The 17517-nt window shown below is 32.3% G+C and overlaps 1 protein-coding gene across 4 annotated transcripts in view; it reads left to right on the plus strand.

Annotated features, from left to right (window-relative positions):
* Window positions 1-15842, plus strand: part of LOC114326027 (chloride channel protein 2) — a 152602-nt gene extending 136760 nt beyond the window's left edge. For all 4 annotated transcript variants that reach the window (XM_028274230.2, XM_028274229.2, XM_028274228.2 and 1 more), the window contains 3 exons: window positions 3845-4269; window positions 10724-10870; window positions 15142-15842. In XM_028274230.2, the coding sequence (XP_028130031.2) occupies window positions 3845-4269; window positions 10724-10870; window positions 15142-15555 (986 nt within the window). In that variant the 3' untranslated portion in view covers window positions 15556-15842. The remainder of the gene's footprint in view (window positions 1-3844; window positions 4270-10723; window positions 10871-15141) is intronic.
* Window positions 15843-17517: the final 1675 nt, after the last annotated feature.

The raw sequence follows: 17517 nt of genomic DNA on the forward strand, positions 1-17517 counted from the left end.
GACATTTGTGCATCCCATAAAAATTTTATGGGGGTTTTGTTCCCTTAAATCCCCCCAAACTTTTGTGTACGTTCCAGTTAAATTATTATTGTTGTACCTTTACTTAAACACAATGTCTTTACAACTTTTTTGCCTCTTAGCATTTTTTCGATAAGACAGGTTTTATCGAGATGCGGCTTCTTTTTTAATATGTTTACATAAAAATTTTATGGGTGTTTTGTTCCTTTAAACCCCCCAAATCTTTGTGTACGTTCCAATTAAAGTATTATTGCGATACCATTAGTTAAACACAGTGTTTTTAAAACTTTTTTGCCTCTTAGTATTTTTTTGGTAAGGCACCTTTTATCGAGATGTGGCTTCCTTTGTAATATGGTTCAAAATACACCTAAAAATGTAAATTATAAATAAATTGTCGGATTATTACCATGTATAGGTTACCATATACAAATATGTGGCGGATTAGAAAAATATCTAAAATATCTCGATAAAAATGGACTTTTCTAAAAAGTACTAAAAGACAAAAAAGTTTTAAAAACATTGTGTTTAACTGATTGAATCACAACAATGGTTAAATTGGAACGTACACAAAAGTTTGGGGGGGTTTAAGGGAACAAACCCCCCAAAAAATTTTTATGGGATCTACAAATTTCACTATAATTTATTTTTAAGATGCTTCGGTCAAAGTAATCCAACACGTCCATTTTCAATAAAATATCTCTTATAGTTTTCGATATATTGGAAAAAATCGATTTTCATTTTGTAACTTCAAAGGGCTATAACTTTTTGTATGTGCATATTTGGACTAAGGTAAGTTAGGTTCAATCGATCTATTTTTGATTTCAGAATACGTGATTTAATTTGTATATTTTTATCTTTGTCTCTCTTTTAAATTCTATTTTTCCCAGTATTGGAGCTAACGGATAGTATTTTTTATTGTAAGATAAGTTGTATTAATGTTAGTTTCTCCTTTACAGTCCTGTGTGGTATTTCTTCCAAGTTTCCAGAACCGCGTCCATATCACTTACCATACTACCTCTTTCATCTCTTATATTCTATAGCATAGTTTTTGGGTTAAAATTCCCGAGCAAGCAGCTTCACTTTCTAAGAATTCTTGTTTCATTGCGATGTGGATCGATTCTACATAAATATGTTCTGGTAGATGTTAAAAACATATTTATCTTTATATTTGCGGCATCTTCGTTGAATTTCTCTGAATTAGGTTCTATAATCATTTAAATGATTCTTCTTTATGTGTCATCTCCTCTAAAAAGGTCGTTAATCATGATCGCAATTCCCACTTTCGATACCGCCGCTCTAAAGAGATCAACAGACAAACCAAGCTCTCAAATTGTTTTACCAGGAAATGCGTCTTCTTCCACAACTCCTTCTACCCTGTATTCTTCCTTATATTATTAATTACAACAAGTTATAATGCTTTCCACCAAGATATTGCAGTTTTCTAACTTTGATTGTATTTAAAACCTCTCTTATATAAATCATAAGTGCTAATTATTGTAAGTTGCCTTCTTTGTTTAATAAATTCCTATGTTTGGTTAATGATCCATAGTGTATGAATACTGCTTCTTTTAGAGTAAATATATAAATTGGCTGTAGGTAAATAATATAGCTTTTCTTCTTCTTTTTCTTTATAAGCAATTCTGCTTGTTCATTGGCGGATTGATACCTCTATGGAAGGTTGTCACTCCATCTTTTGCCCGGTCGCCCGATACTTCTTCTGCCGATTGGTGATTTATCTCGTGCTATTTTGACCACACGTCACAGTGTCTCCCCCATTCTGGTTATGTGGTTGTTCCATTCTTTTTTTATATTTAGTGTCCATTCGTTTATACACTACAGTTACATTGTCTTCTAATATCTTCGCTCCTCTTTCGATCTCTCAGTGTATTTCCTGTAATTCTTCTCAGTACTCTCATCTCTGCCGTTTCCAGTAGTCTTTGTGTTGTGGTTGTATCGGGTCTTGTTTTTGATGCATATGTCATTATTGGTCTTACACTGGCTCTATAAATTCTTGACTTCATCTCAGTGTTAATATTGTTGGTTTCGCCATATAGTGTTATTAAGATTTGCTTTTTGTACTTCCTATGGGAGACATAATTTCTATTATGAGATCTATCAAACGGACGAAATGGCAAGAACAATACAATAATTCAGACAAAGGAAATTATTACAAAAAAATCCAGCCTACACTTCCCATCAAGACATGGTTTAATCAAGTTTCCAACAGAGGCTTTATCAAAACTATTTGTCGAATAAGAAGTAATCACTGTCTGACTCCAGTCTACAAAAGAGAAATAGGACTCGTAGATAATGATGAATGTTTATGTGGAGAGCTAGCTGATCAACAACATATGCTGTTAGAATGTCCTTTACATTTTATTGAAATATCAAACTTTTTTGCCAATCTAGTTCAAGTTAATGTACAATTTCCTTTTAATCTTATATACCTTTTACAATCAAACAATCTAGATGTTTATAAAATTTTGTACAACCATGTTAATTGTTTAAAATTAAAGCTCTGAGAAAAAAAAATAAAAAAAAAATACATAAAAAAAAACAAAAAAAAAACTAAAAAAAAATAAAAAATGTAATAAAAAAAATGTTAAAAAATATATTAAAAAAAATAATAAAAAAAAACAGAGTAAAAAAAACTTAGTAGTACTAATAGTTTTAAATTTAGATACTAAGCATATATTTTGTAAAAGAGAGAATTCAAAACACATTGACTGGCCAGTTGGTTGCTTAAACCAGTGCCAATAAAACATAAACACACACACGCTTTTTGTACTTGATTTCTCACTTCTTTGTCTAGGTCTCCGTAACTTGACAATGTAATTCCAAGGTATTTTACTTCCATTACTTGTTCAATACTGATACCATCAATTTCTATTTTGCATCTGATTGGTTCTTTACTGATTATTATTGTTTTGCCACACTTCTCTATTATACAGAAGATGAATTACATCTTTGAGTCTTACTTTGTCAAATACTTTCTTTAAGTCAATCAGACATAGAAATGCTGGTCTATTATACTCTGGTGATTTCAGTAATTTGCTTTATGACGAATATTGCATCTGTACACAATCTTCCAGTACGAAAACCCTGTTGTTCATCTGCTAAACTTATTCTCTGATTCATTACTTCTTGTAAGATTTTAGTTGTAAGTTTTAGGGTAGTATTTAACAAGTTGATACCTCTGTACTTTTCTGGCTTCTTTTTATCTCCTTTTTTGAATAGTAGAATTAGTTCGCTCGTTCTCCATTCTTTCGGTATTTTATTGTGTTTTATAATTTTGTTAATTAATGTTGTTAATTGTTCTGTCATTGCTGCTCCACAATATTTCAGTAATTCGTTTGGTATTCCATCCTTACCTGCAGCTTTTCTGTTCTTCAGCTTCTCGAGTGTTTTTCGTACTTCCTGTGCACTTATATTAACATCTTCATTTGTGGTCATTTCTGGTGTTTTCGCTTCTAGCATCATTTGTTCTTCCTCTGCATAGAGCTTTTTTTTTAGATAGGTAGTCAATCCATGTATCCTTTTCTATATGTTTTGGTTCTATTAGTTCCTTTACGTCCGTTCTTTGACCTCTTATAAAGCGCCATATTTCCTTTTGGAGACCATAAAAATCATGTTCCATTTCTTTCGAAAAACGTTCCCAGTGATCATTTTTTATTCTTCTTACTACTGAATGTGTTTCGTTTCTTATAGTCTTATAATTATCGTATGCCTCTTGTGTTTTATTTGGTATGTATTTTAGGTAAGCTCGGATGTAATATAGCTCGACATACTAAATATTTAATTACTTAAAACTTAATTCCTCTTACAGGTATATATGAGGTGTATGTTGAAGACTTTATGAAAACAGAAATCAAATACTTAAGCCTGTCAATGAACTATGGTCAAATGAAAGAACTACTGATATCCCATAAAAAAATTGAAGTGTTTCCCTTGGTAGATCATCCACAAACAATGACTTTACTCGGATCCATTACCAGACAAGAACTGATCGTGCTTCTCGATCAGCGAGTTGGTACCGTACAAAGAAGACAGTACTTGCCGACTCCAATGATCGACAGACATGAAACATCTTTCGAAAACATCGAATTTATCCAGTCCATGCGAAAGAGGTCTGTACCTCATATAGACGATTCCAGTGATTCAGAGAAGGAAGACGATATAAGAGTTGAGGATAACATTACAACACATCCGGGAATGCACGAAATGAAAGAAATTAAAGTAAATAGTCTTGAGGTAAGAGAAAAATTACAACAGATTTATTTTTATAGCTTGTTTATGCTTAGTTGCACCAACAAATTTTAAGTTCCAGCTTAGACCAGCTCAGATAATAGATAGGGCCCCTTTAACTCTCAATTACGGTGCACCATGATAATCTTCGATTCTTATCTAAGCATTCCACGTGACAATCCATTGTGGCAAGCTGAAAATAGATCTAAGACTCAATGGTGCCACGCGTATGTTTCGCAAACTGTATTACTGAGCTTAAGGCTCGTCTTAAGCTTAATATCTGTTGGTGCAACTAGGCATTACTTCTTCTTCGGCTGCAATCTCCATTATCCATGGAGGTTAGCGATTACTTTGACAAGACATGTTTCTTCTATTTTACCTTGGATGGATATCTATAGTATTTTTCGTATTAGATGACAGATATCCTAGCTAGGTAACCGAAGGAGAACTGATATGAGTCCTTCTTCCTTATTTATTCATTGTAGCATTTCTTTATTCGACATTCTTGATATTACTTAACTCAACAAAAGCTGATTATACATTACCAGAAAACGGAAGTTCTCGTCAGTGGCGCACAATACCCCTACATGCGACACTATAATATAGTTTCGTGTAATAAATTTCGTGTATATTATAATACACGAAATTTTCGATTTTCTAATACCCGCTTTACATCAACAATAAATTGAACAAGAAATTGACAAAGTTATTTAAGGCCAAATTTGACGTGTACAAAATGTATGGTTTGTGTACAAAACACAATTTGACATCCAATTTTACCCACAGATCACCTAAAGCAGCGATTCTCAAACTTTTTGAGTCATGTACCACCTACAGTTCTTTTTATTATTTTTGGTACCACATATATAGGGTGTAACAAAAATACAGGTCATAAATTAAATCACATATTCTGGAACCAAAAATAGTTCGATTGAACCTAACTTACCCTAGTACAAATATACACACCAAAAAAGGTACAGCCCTCTGAAGTTACAAAATGAAAATCGATTTTTTCCGATATATCGAAAACTAATGGAGATTTTTTAATGAAAATGGGCATGTGGCAATTATAGGAAATTATAGTGAAATTTGTGCACCCATAAAAATTTTATTGGGGTTTTGTTCCCTCAAACCCCCCCAAACTTTTATGTACGTTCCAAATAAATTATTATTGTGGTACCGTTGGTTAAACACAATGTTTTTGAAACTTTTGCCTCTTAATATTTTGTCGATAAACCAGTTTTAATCGAGATGTGGCTTCTTTTTTAATATGTTTACATAACAATTTTATGGAGGTTTTGTGCCTTTAAACCCCCCAAATGTTTGTGTACGTTCCAATTAAAAACTATTATTGCGGTATCATTAGTTGAACACAGTGTCTTTAAAACTTTTTTTCCTCTTAGTATTTTTCCGATAAGCCACCTTTTATCGAGATGTGGCTTCTTTTTTAATGTGTTTAAAAATATACCTCAATCTGTAATTTATAAATAAATTTTCATATTATTATCGGGTCTCTATATAATAATCGTACTTAACAGTATACAAATATGTGGTGGATTTGACAAATATTCAAAATATCTCGAAAAACTAGCTTTTCGAAAAATTACTAAGAGGCCAAAAAGTTTTAAAAACATTGTGTTTAACTAATGGTGCCACAATGATAATTTAATTGGAACGTTCACAAAAGTTTGGGGGGGTTAAAGGAACAAAACCCCCATAAACTATAATAATTATTATAGTTTTCGATATATTGGAAAAAATCAATTTTTATTTTGTAACTTCAAAAGGCTGTAACTTTTTTTATGTGCCCATTTGTACTAAGTTAAGTTACGTTCAATCGAACTATTTTTGGTCCCAGAATATGTGATTTAATTTATGACCTGTATTTTTGTTACACCCTGTATTTTTATAATGTATTATGAAGACTTACTCAGTACTACTATTTTAATTTTTTTTTGTGTTTTGTGTACCACCGCAAATAATGAAATGTACCACCAGTGGTACATGTACCACAGATTCAGAATCGCTGACCTAAAGTGTTCTGTAACTTTAATGTGAATCAAAATAAAATGAAGGAATTTGATGAAGTAGAACAATTGGATATGTTTTATTTTGTCAAATTTCTTTATTTTCTTTTTATTCACGGCAAAATTGGATATAGAATTGTATTTTGTATAAGTCAAATTTGACCTTGAAGAAGTTGGTCAATTTCTTGTTCAATTTATTGTTGATGTAAAGCGGGTATTTTTCTCGCCAATCCATATGTCAAATCTCCATTTTGGTCCAAGGGTGTGGACTTAACGACCCTTCCCATTTAGGGTGTATTTTTCGTTCTCGTCCCCAAAACTCCCAAAAGTTTCAATAATTTAAGTCCGGCCTTTGCGGCTTCTAATAGTACTGATCATTACCTTTCCAAAGCATGTCTAATTTTGAAAATCGGTTATACCATTCAAAAGTTACCGAGCTCAGAGGTATGACCCCATTTTTATTTAAAAAGGGGAAACTGTTTATGGATATGTACAGTCGGAAAAATGAAAGAATACCCATGAACGAACATATAAAACACGCTGTATTTCCTGTCACCGTGTCAGAAAGAAAATTGTCCAGTGCAAGTACATGTAACAATAATTATTACATGTACTTGCGCTGGCCAATTTTTTGTGTGACACGGTGACAGGAAAATACAGCTTGTTTTATATGTTCGTTCATGCGTATTCTTTTATTTTTCCGACTGTATGTATGTATGTGTGTGGAAAAGTTACACCGATCTGAATTTTATTTTCTGCGTTTCAAGAGGGGGTCAGGGCAGATTCATAACCGGTGTAGTTTAAGATTTTTGACCACCCATAAGTCAACTATAGGGCTTGGTAGATACAAAATTGCATAGTTTTTGAGCGTATATATCTTAGGTCCAAGAAGAGACAGGAAAACCGCAAATTCACCAAATCAATAGCGTTAAGCTGTTAAATGGTACCTAAGCAGTTAGGATCAGACATACAAATGGCTCAGTATAGCCGAAAGACTGAAAAACAGAACTTTGAAAATTTTGGTTTTTTGACAATTACTCAAAATTTCAACCTACGAATTACGCCAATAACTGAGCGTTTGTAGGAGGACTATAGACGCGATTAACGGTGTATACCTCATATCTGTAGTCCATTCTTTCACGGTTTTTGTTCTAAATTTTAAAGAACCGCTTGGATTGACATGAAATTTGGCATGCGTATAGCTTACATGTCAAAGAAAGAAAGTGATATTGTGCCGATGTGTGCTTTTGCCCTGGGGGTGACTTTCACCCCCTCTTGGGGGTGAAAAAATGTATGTCCAAAATAAGTCCGGAAATGGGTAAACTGACTAATTTTAAGTAACTTTTGTTCTATACAAAAATGTATAGTATGTATGTAAAAACAATGTTTTTACAAAAAGTTTCTAACATTAAATTTAAGCAAGTTACGCTCAAAATAAAGTTGGTCCCTTTTGTTTTTGCAAAAAAAAATCGGGAAGAGCAACCCCTAATTAGCAACTTAAATGAAATTAATCGTTACCGCTCCACAAATTATTTTACGTATGTTGTGTTTATGTGATCTGTAAGTTTCATCGATTCAAAGTGCATATTTTTGAAAAAATTTGGTTTCAAAGTAAAATTTTTAAAAATTTAAATTTTGAAAAATATGCTTTTCTTTCAAAATAACTTAAAAATGGTTAGAGATACCAAAAATCTCGAAAAACAAAAAAAGTCAGATTTGCTTTTCTAAATATCATGTATTTTTTTGTTTTTCTGTTAGACAAAAATTGATTAAGATTTGGTGTTTCTAAATTTGCATACATTCGTGATCAGTGACTCGTTCAACCCCTTTTAACTACAGACCTTTCAATAATAAGGACTTTGAACCGATGAAATTTACAGATCATATAAACAATATATACACGATTCAAGAAACTTGTAAAGTCGTAACGATTAAGTTCATTTAAGATACTAATTAGGGGGTGATTTTCTCGATTTTTTTACCAAAACCAAAAATGACCAACTTTATTTTGAGCCTAACTTGTTTAATTTTGATGCTAGAAATTTTTTTTATAAAACAAAAATGAAGCTTTTTTAAAAGACTTTAAATAAGTTGTAATGAGTTTTCCCCGAAATGTGCTTCATTTTTGGATATTTCACGATAAAGTATGCCATTTGGAATTTGACGAATATGAACCTATTTTTTATTAGCTATATCTCTGCTTCTACTACGTAGTGAGACGTGACATTTTTTTTAAATTTTTTACAGGCTTTATTTTTGCTAAGAATGTTTTTTCGACAAAATACTTACTATTTGATTTATTTGCGAAAAACCGTCTAAAAGCGTGGTTATTTTGTTGAAAAAATGAACATATTCACTGCCAAATAATTCGAAAAGTATTGACTTAGTGAAAAAACTCTATAGAACAAAATTTACTTGAAATTAGCCAGTTTATCCATTTCCTGACTTTCTTTGGACGAATATTTTTTTCACCCCCAAGAGGGGGTGAAAACCACCCCCAGGACAAAAGCGCATATCGGCACAATATCACTTTTTTTCTTTGACTTAGCTATGTGTATGCCAAATTTCATGTTAATCCAAGCGGTTCTTTAAAATTTAGAGGTTTTGCAATATTTTACCGTTAAAGAACGGACTACTGGGAAAATTCGAATTTTGAAGTTATAGACTTCATAAGTATGATCAAATCTGCTTCTTATGGGGAAAACGGGTTTTCAAGCTCAATAATTCCTGTAATACCTTCAGTTATCATACTTGACCTAGAATGCATCAGATACTACTTGTCAATACGTTTTAAACTCATGTTTCAAAATCGGTTAAGCCGTTCAGAAGTAATCTAGCTCCAAAAGTATAATCAATTTAACCGTTATCGCCGAAAAGGTTTATGTAGTTGTAGTGGTTACGACGCTAAGATTGATCGTGCAATCCGAGTTCATTTGCCGGCCATAATTATTAGGATGGCTGGGATATGAACACGGATTGTCTTATCACAAATCTGGTGTCGTAACTACTAGATCATTTGGGAGAGAATAAGAAAAAGGTGACTATTTATAACGCTTAACGTGTAATCGAGAAACATTACATTTAACTTCATACATTTAATTTATAAAAAACTTTGAAAAATTCCTGATACAAGAATAAAAAATCGCTAAACGCCGTAAAAATATGAATGGCATATACAATATTCCAGCTACAAAAGAGGTAATATGAGTATTACGTGGCGCGAAAATGTATTTTCATTTTGATGGAAAATAAAATTCTAGTTTTATTTTGAAAAATTTTTTCCATAATATTTGCTAAATTTGAAGTCTCAAAATGCAAACTGTATCAAAGTTACTATTTTGTGGCGCGTTTTATGTCAAATTTAGCAAATATTATGGAAAAATCTTTAAATAAATCTAGAATTTTATTTTCCATCCAAATGAAAATACATTTTCGAGCCACGTAATACTCATATCAGCCCTTTTGTAGCTGGAATATTGTAAGCGCAACTCATATTTTTACGGCGTTTAGCGGTTTTTTATTCTTGTTGATTTCACAAGCAATTACCTTTTATTTGTGGCCTTCTTTTCATTTAAATTTTTTCTAATGCAATTACTTTTGCTGATTCTTTAGTTCCAATGTTAGCGATTATATCATACGTTGTTATATATTTTGAACCCAACTCATTTTTGAACTCAATGTTATCGATATTTTGTTGCATATGATAATTATGTTACTATTACCACTTTCTGTATGTCTATTCTCTTTTATAGGTGGATTTGTTATATTAGTATTTTTTAAAGAGTAAGGAATTCATTGTTGCATCGTTTGTTACAGGAGAAATAAAATCATAACAATTATATTATTGTTGTACCAACTGAATTCTGTTCAAAATAAAATAACTCGCTGCAAAACGAAATTAAGAGATTCACTTATTCCCCGTTAGAGGGCGTTCTATCCATACTGCGATATAAATAGTTTTAATTTATATCGAGAAAGTACGGTCGTGTTGGTGTAAATTTGTCTTCTTTGGAGCCTCCTTGACAACAGGTAGACCTAGAAATAGTACTATCGGAGGATGGAGGGAGACATATTTAAATCAAAACGAAACCGTAGATTTTCTTATTTAAGAAATTGAGAGAGTTTTTGGTTCTCTCTGAACGAAATGGAATATAAGATGTCGCTTAATTTCATTTTGCAGCGAATTATTTTATTTTATATCAGTTTTACTCCTAACTGAGTATCGGAACCAAGTTTTCGTTGGAATTTGGCCATGATGTATAGGCAGGTAGTGAGGTGCAAATTTTAGACCTCCCCTGTCTTCTTTTTATTTATCATTCGCTTGGTTTGCAAGTAATAGAAACCACGAATAGGCGTACCCAGTAACTTGGTCCCAATAGAGGTTTTACTTCTCCGAATTATTATGTTCAAAATATTTAAAGAACGTTTTTTAGGATACAAGAGACCAAATAATGAAAAAATGGGCACCAGCTAAGAAAACGATGACTTTACCGCCTCTTGCTCCAAAATCACCCCTTCCAGAAAGACGGACACCATTACCGTTAAGACGGGGAGCTACATCATTACTAAATTTAGATGTGGTAGGTACATTAAAAAATACGTTATTAAATATTTTCATTTAGGAACAACAAATGACATTATAATGTCATCTTATGCTGTTATCATTCTAAACCAAACATATTGAGATATTTTCACAGCAGTTAGCTTTAAACTACATAAATCATTTTTTTGTCATTTGAAAACTCCCTATATTTCATTTGAATTTGTTGAGAGGACTGATACAACTTTAGTCTAAAAGGTTCCGTTGTTGACCTCGTAATTTTTTAAATGGTTTCGATAAATTTTCTCCTTTCGGTGCCGTATTAGGTTCCCCTAACGTTCTCAATTGAGGGGATTAGATGCTAAGGGGTACAAGTGATAATATGGTTTAATTGTGAAAAACGAAGTCAAAGTTAAATTTACGTAGTAAATTCTGCAGCGAATTAATCACTTATGGACTTATTTTGAATTAATTTTATACCTTTGATTTATCTAATTGTAAAAGCTTTTGTAAAGTTGGGATTTATTTTCATTCAAAATATTTTAAATTTGGAAAAAAATGTTCGCACTTGTACCCCTCTGCTTCAAATTTTGCACTTGTTTCTTTTTGCAACTTAAGTACCTTACAAATTTTTTAAATTCTTAGACTAAAATAAAAGAAAAATTACGTAAAAATTAAACGTTTTTATTTATGAAAAATTACTTGGTATATTTTGTGATATTATTTCACTTATTTTGAATACTTTTTTAAGGGCTTGATTTGCAAAGATACTAAACGATTCATCAAAAATAATATCCAACACCTTAGAGGCAAAGGGATACAAGTGAAGTTATACCTGTTTGCCGCAAACTGTTTTTAAATATTTCATAAGTAGTCAAATTAGAACCTGCGATATGTCGCCACCAGTAGTTTAATTCGCCTCCATCTCTTTGCCACTAAATGTTTAGTACTATTTAGTATTATTTTGTGCACTTAGGTCAGTTTACAATATTTTGTCATTTGTACCCCTTAGCATCTGGTCCCCTCAATTACATTGGCGAGCTGTTCACAGTGTTCAACCACCAGTGAATCGTTGTTCGGTACTGCGTATTCTCGTTCAATCGCGAATTTTCTTAAACAATGATATATGCTTCTTCCAATTCCTCTACGATCCTTCTGCAGCTTTCTTATTTTAATTGGTTTCAGTAACTTACGAACTGTATTTGCTTTTATTTATTTAACATCGCTTCGTTGGTCTGCATCGCTATCCAAGATGTTCGGAGCATTCTTCTGCGCAACCACATCTCAAACTCCTCTAGGTGATTGATCGTATCAGCCTTCAGAGTACCTACAGGACACGGTTCCATCTAGAAATACTGACCAAATGTAGTATTTGGTCATTCTTTGAGCTGTGCTTAGAGAATAATGATTTTATCTTTAGGGACATTGTATGAGCTGCTTCAAGCTTCAATCCGGCATTTGATCTCTTTACTTGGGAATAGTTTATCTGTAAAGTGGCATCTCAGTTATTTAAAGTAACTCTCATAATATTTTGTTGACTTATCTACAGTAAAGCATTATCGTGAGGTTGGCGACTAAATATAATAAATTTTGTCTTAGAAAAATTCATTTTTAGATCCATTTCTCATCCTGCCGTGTTAACACAATTCAATAACTCTCGAAGGCTTTGGAGACTATCTGCCCCGCTGTTATATATAAACTATATATAACAGCAGGGATAGAATGCATCCCTTTCTGACGCCTCTTTGACTGTAATACCTATTCGTCGGTTAATCTCCCATTGACTCGTATGACTGCTTTCTGCTTCCAATAAAAGTTTTTAATCCTGTCGCCAGTGGGGGTACAACGGCCTCCTTAATTCAGATGGACTTACCCAAGTTTTTTTTATGTATTTTGACCCGTAGAACACGAATTTTTTTGGGTAACAGTCGATCCAGATGTCGATAAGATTGTTATAAACAAAGAACTTGAGGAATCACAGAACAGCGATTTTTCGCAAAACAAAACATTTTTTTGTATTTTTTGGGTCATTCTAAGCAAAAAATGTTTTTACAAGTTTTTTCGTAGGATGCATAGTTTTCGACATAAACGAGGTTGAACTTTCAAAAAATCGAAAAATTGCAATTTTTTAACCCGAATAACTTTTGATTGAAAAATAAAATAGCAATTCTGCTTACAAAATAAAATATTTTAATGCATTTTTTAATACACTGTCAATTTCTTTAATACACTGTCTAGTAGTCTTGTGTCAACATTTTTATCAGTTATTTTATTTATGTAGGTACATACTATCAACATTTTTCTAATGTTAAATTAGTCCTGTCGCCAGGGGGGTACAACTGCCTCCTTTATTCAGATGGACTTACCCAAGTTTGTTTATGTATTTTGACCCGTAAAACACGAATTTTTTGGGTAACAGCTGATCTGGATATCGATAAGATTGTTATAAACAAAGAACTCGAGGAATTACATGACAGCGATTTTTCGCAAAAAAAAACAAAAAATTTTTTGTATTCTTTGGGTGATTCTAAGCAAAAAATATTCTTACAAGTATTTTCGTAGGATGCATAGTTTTCGAGACAAACGCGGTTGAACTTTCAAAAAATCGAAAAATTGCAATTTTTGAACCCGAATAACTTTTGATTAAAAAATAAAATAGCAATTCTGCTTACCGCATTTGAAAGTTCAAGTCAATTTCCATCGTTTTTTATTACTTTCATTGCTAAAAATTAATTTTTTTTTATTGTTAAACAAAGCTATAAACACATAGTGATTGAATGATGTTTTCAATGCATTTCTAATTTGAAATCCAACGAGTAGGCGCGCATACAGACAATAGGGAACTTGCATAAATTTTTAAATATTAAAATAATATTAAAAAACATAAGGTAACATGATCTTAAAACGTTTGCATGTATAAAAAAAACAAATATTTTTAACCCATACGCTTATTACGAGGCTTTGAAAATGCTATAAAATTCAAATTTCTTAAAAGGCGCTTGAATGTCCTTCTATTGGTCTGACGTCACGGACCACAACCAGGCTACGAGTCAAGCCCGGTTAAACGCGATTAGAGTATTACGGAAATTGTATATAATATTTTAATCGTATTTAATTGGAAATTACCAGATATTATTTGTATTCTTGCCTAGTTTTACAATCAGTTTGTTTAGTTTCAAAGTGAAATTTATAAATCTTTAGAAATTTTTACCTTCTAAACCGCTTAAAACGCATAAGTAGATACTATTACTCACGAGGGTATTTCAAAAAAGCGATTAGGCTATTCTGGGGATTGTATAGTACATTTTAATCGTCTTTAATTGAAATGCTAAGGGTAAGTTTAATTTAACTGGACCAACTTGGGGATTAAAAATACAAGATCTTAAATATTTACTAAATAATGTAACATATTTTGCAAATATTCTCGAAGCATTGCTTTCGCTTATGCCGAAATCATCTCCAAGAGACATAAATGTGTGTCCTGTTCTTTTTAGAGTTAAAAATAGATGCATTGTTTGTGTTTTACAATATATTTCTATTAATTGAAACTTATAAAATCTAGGTCTGTATTGCAATTTGCGCAGATTTGTTTTCCATTTTGATAAAGTATATTATACACTAAATACAATAATATCAACACCGAGCAAACAAGACAGTTATTCGACACGCACAACTAGCAATGGCAAAATGCATGCAATGCAATAGCTCACCGAACGGGCGAACGAGATCACTGTGGTTCAAAAATTGCACTTTTTCGATTTTTCGAAAGTTCAACCGCGTTTATCTCGAAAACTATGCATCCTACGAAAAACTTGAAAAAAAGACCATTTTTTGCTGAGAATCACCCAAATAATACAAAAAAATGTTTTGTTTTGCGAAAAATCGCTGTTATATAATTCCTCAAGTTCTTTGTTTATAACAATCATATCGACATCCGGATCAACTGTTAACCAAAAGATTCGTGTTCTACGGGTCAAAATATATAAACAAACTTGGGTAAGTCCATCTGAATTAAGGAGGCCGTTGTACCCCCCCTGGCAACAGAACTATTTCTCTGATTCTCTGATACATAGATCACCACAATCAATGCTTTTGGTCCAAAAGCGTTTCATGCTCAACCCTATCGAAAGCCGTTTCGTAATCAATGAAAGCCACATTTTCATCTACGTTCCTTGGCAATGACTTCTTTTTCTTCCATGAATAATGCGAAAAAACGTATTTTAAAAATATGTTATTTGAAATACAAAGACATTAATTTTAAAATAATAAACTTTTATAGTGTTTTAACATATATTTCTTTCTTATTTTTAGCCTGGTTTAAGGGTTTGTGACCTACCCGATCACGAACAGCAGGCCTGGGAAGTTGATCAACTGAAACAGCAAGTAGATTTCACAAATTGTCGCATCGATCCAGCTCCTTTCCAACTAGTGGAGAGGACCTCTTTGCTAAAAGTACATTCACTCTTCTCCCTCTTAGCCATCAACTTCGCCTACGTAACGTCGATTGGAAAATTGGTTGGTGTTGTAGGTCTAAAGGAACTCAGATGTGCCATAGAAGATGCAAATAGTGGGAATCCCCCAAAGAAATCAGAAAAGGCGTTTAAATTTGATGTATCCGTCCCTCCTACTCCAACGCCTGCTACACCTGTTATCGCAGTTGTGCCTCCCACGGATGGAGACAACGATGGAAGAAATATGGATAGAATCGATTATATCGATGCGTGAATTAATATTAATCTTTTAAAGATATAATCGCTCACTTTGGAGCAGGTTATGGAATTCTCGATCAAGATAAAAGTAGTGCTATATAATAGGCTGCCTTTTTTACTATTTTTTATTTTTCTACTACAGATAAACAATGAATGTGACTGAATGTTATGTTGATATAAAAAGGAGAATGAATGGTCTTCTTTGATCTTATTGTTAAACGGAGAAATTTATGTATATAATCCTAATGAAAACTTTTATTCTTTGTACTTAAAATTTCGCCTTATTAAAAATATTTGTTTTTACTTCGTAGATTTTTTTTACATGCTCCTTCGATATTTTCAGTATTAGGTAAATACGTGAATTTTGAGTTTCGAGTAGGGACCATTCTGTTCCCTGAAAGTAAATCTTCCAACATGGACATCGTAGGCGAGGAAATAAAGCATTACACCCCTAACTTTTTTCAATCAAGACGTATGGCTATGAAACCTTTTGCCTTTGATTCGGTAGAGCTTCAGAAAAATTCTTGACCACTTGGCATGAAGAACAAATGAAAATTGCGTTGTATTCAAAAAATAAAAATTCACAACTCAGAAAATCATCATGCAAATAAGTTCAATTTTCATACTCGGGGGTTTTTGACGTCGCTCAACAGGAATATCGGGTCGGCGAAGCTTGTGCCCGGTATGCATCTAAACATTCCGTATATGTATTTGGAACCTAGGAGTTTTCTACTGGTTCGTTGCAGCACGCGGTCATATTTTAACCAATAGGCGGCGAGGTCCCATACGCATATACGGAATGTTATTCGGTTCCAAATTCATATACGGAATGTTAAATATTCGTACACCGAAAAAGATAAGTTTTTATTAGAGTCTGTTAAAAGGAGATTAATTTTAAAATACTTGTTACTGCATTATTAAATAAAAATAAAACAATTATAGTATTTGGAATGTTATTTGGTGCGAAATTCATATACGGTATTTTAAATATTCGTAGAACAAAAAGACGATTTTTATTAAAGCCAGTTAAAATGATACTGGTTTTTAATAGTATATTATACATTTTATATACATTTTATTATACATTTTTAATAGTATATTTAATGATGGTCATTATGAAGCGAGTATAAGAGATACGAAACAAGCCGCCTAGCGGCGAGTTTCGTATAGAGTACGAGCTTCATAATGATAATTAAATGCAAGTTGTATACACGATTTTTTCTATGATCGCTCACAAAAAAAATATATTCAACTTTATTAATTTTGTAACGCAAACAAATTAAGTAGTTTGTCAGTCTGACAGTTTGTTTACATATTGAGAACTGTCAAAGCGTATATATTTGACTCGCCATTGGTTACTGCGCGTGTGCCACCTTTATCGCGAATGTCATATCGCGATTATATTGGTTAAAAATCTGTATCATAATGAAGTTCATTATGATACAGGTAGTGACATCATAATTGATATATTATAGTATGAGAATAGAAAAATTATTGTTAATGTATTATTAAAGATCCATAAGGAAAAAGGTTTTCCTGTAGTTGGCTGTATACGATATAATACAAAAAAAACGAATAAAGTCCTTTATAAAAGGTCTATATTTAAAATCCCTAAAAAGGGCTACATCACAGAACTAGTTTTCGATTGGTTGACCAATCATCATCAGTGCTTTCCTAAAATGAATATAACCTTATAAAATGTTGCAAAGGTTTTATAAAATTTTGACTACGGTTAAAAAAAGTTGTACGTTATACTCACGTGATCTTACATGCTAACCACCAAAATATTTGTAATTATGTAATATATGTAAATAAAATTTGTAATATTATATTTTAGTGGTTAGCATGGTAAGGACATGTGAGTAGGTATAACCTACGACTTTTTTTAAACGTAGTCAAAATTTTAAACCCTTTGCATCATTTTATCAGGTTATATTCATTTTAGGAAAGCACTGATGATGATTGGTCAATCAAGCTA

The sequence above is a fragment of the Diabrotica virgifera genome, chromosome 3, assembly GCF_917563875.1.
Source record: "Diabrotica virgifera virgifera chromosome 3, PGI_DIABVI_V3a".
In the NCBI taxonomy this organism is placed as follows: domain Eukaryota; kingdom Metazoa; phylum Arthropoda; class Insecta; order Coleoptera; family Chrysomelidae; genus Diabrotica; species Diabrotica virgifera.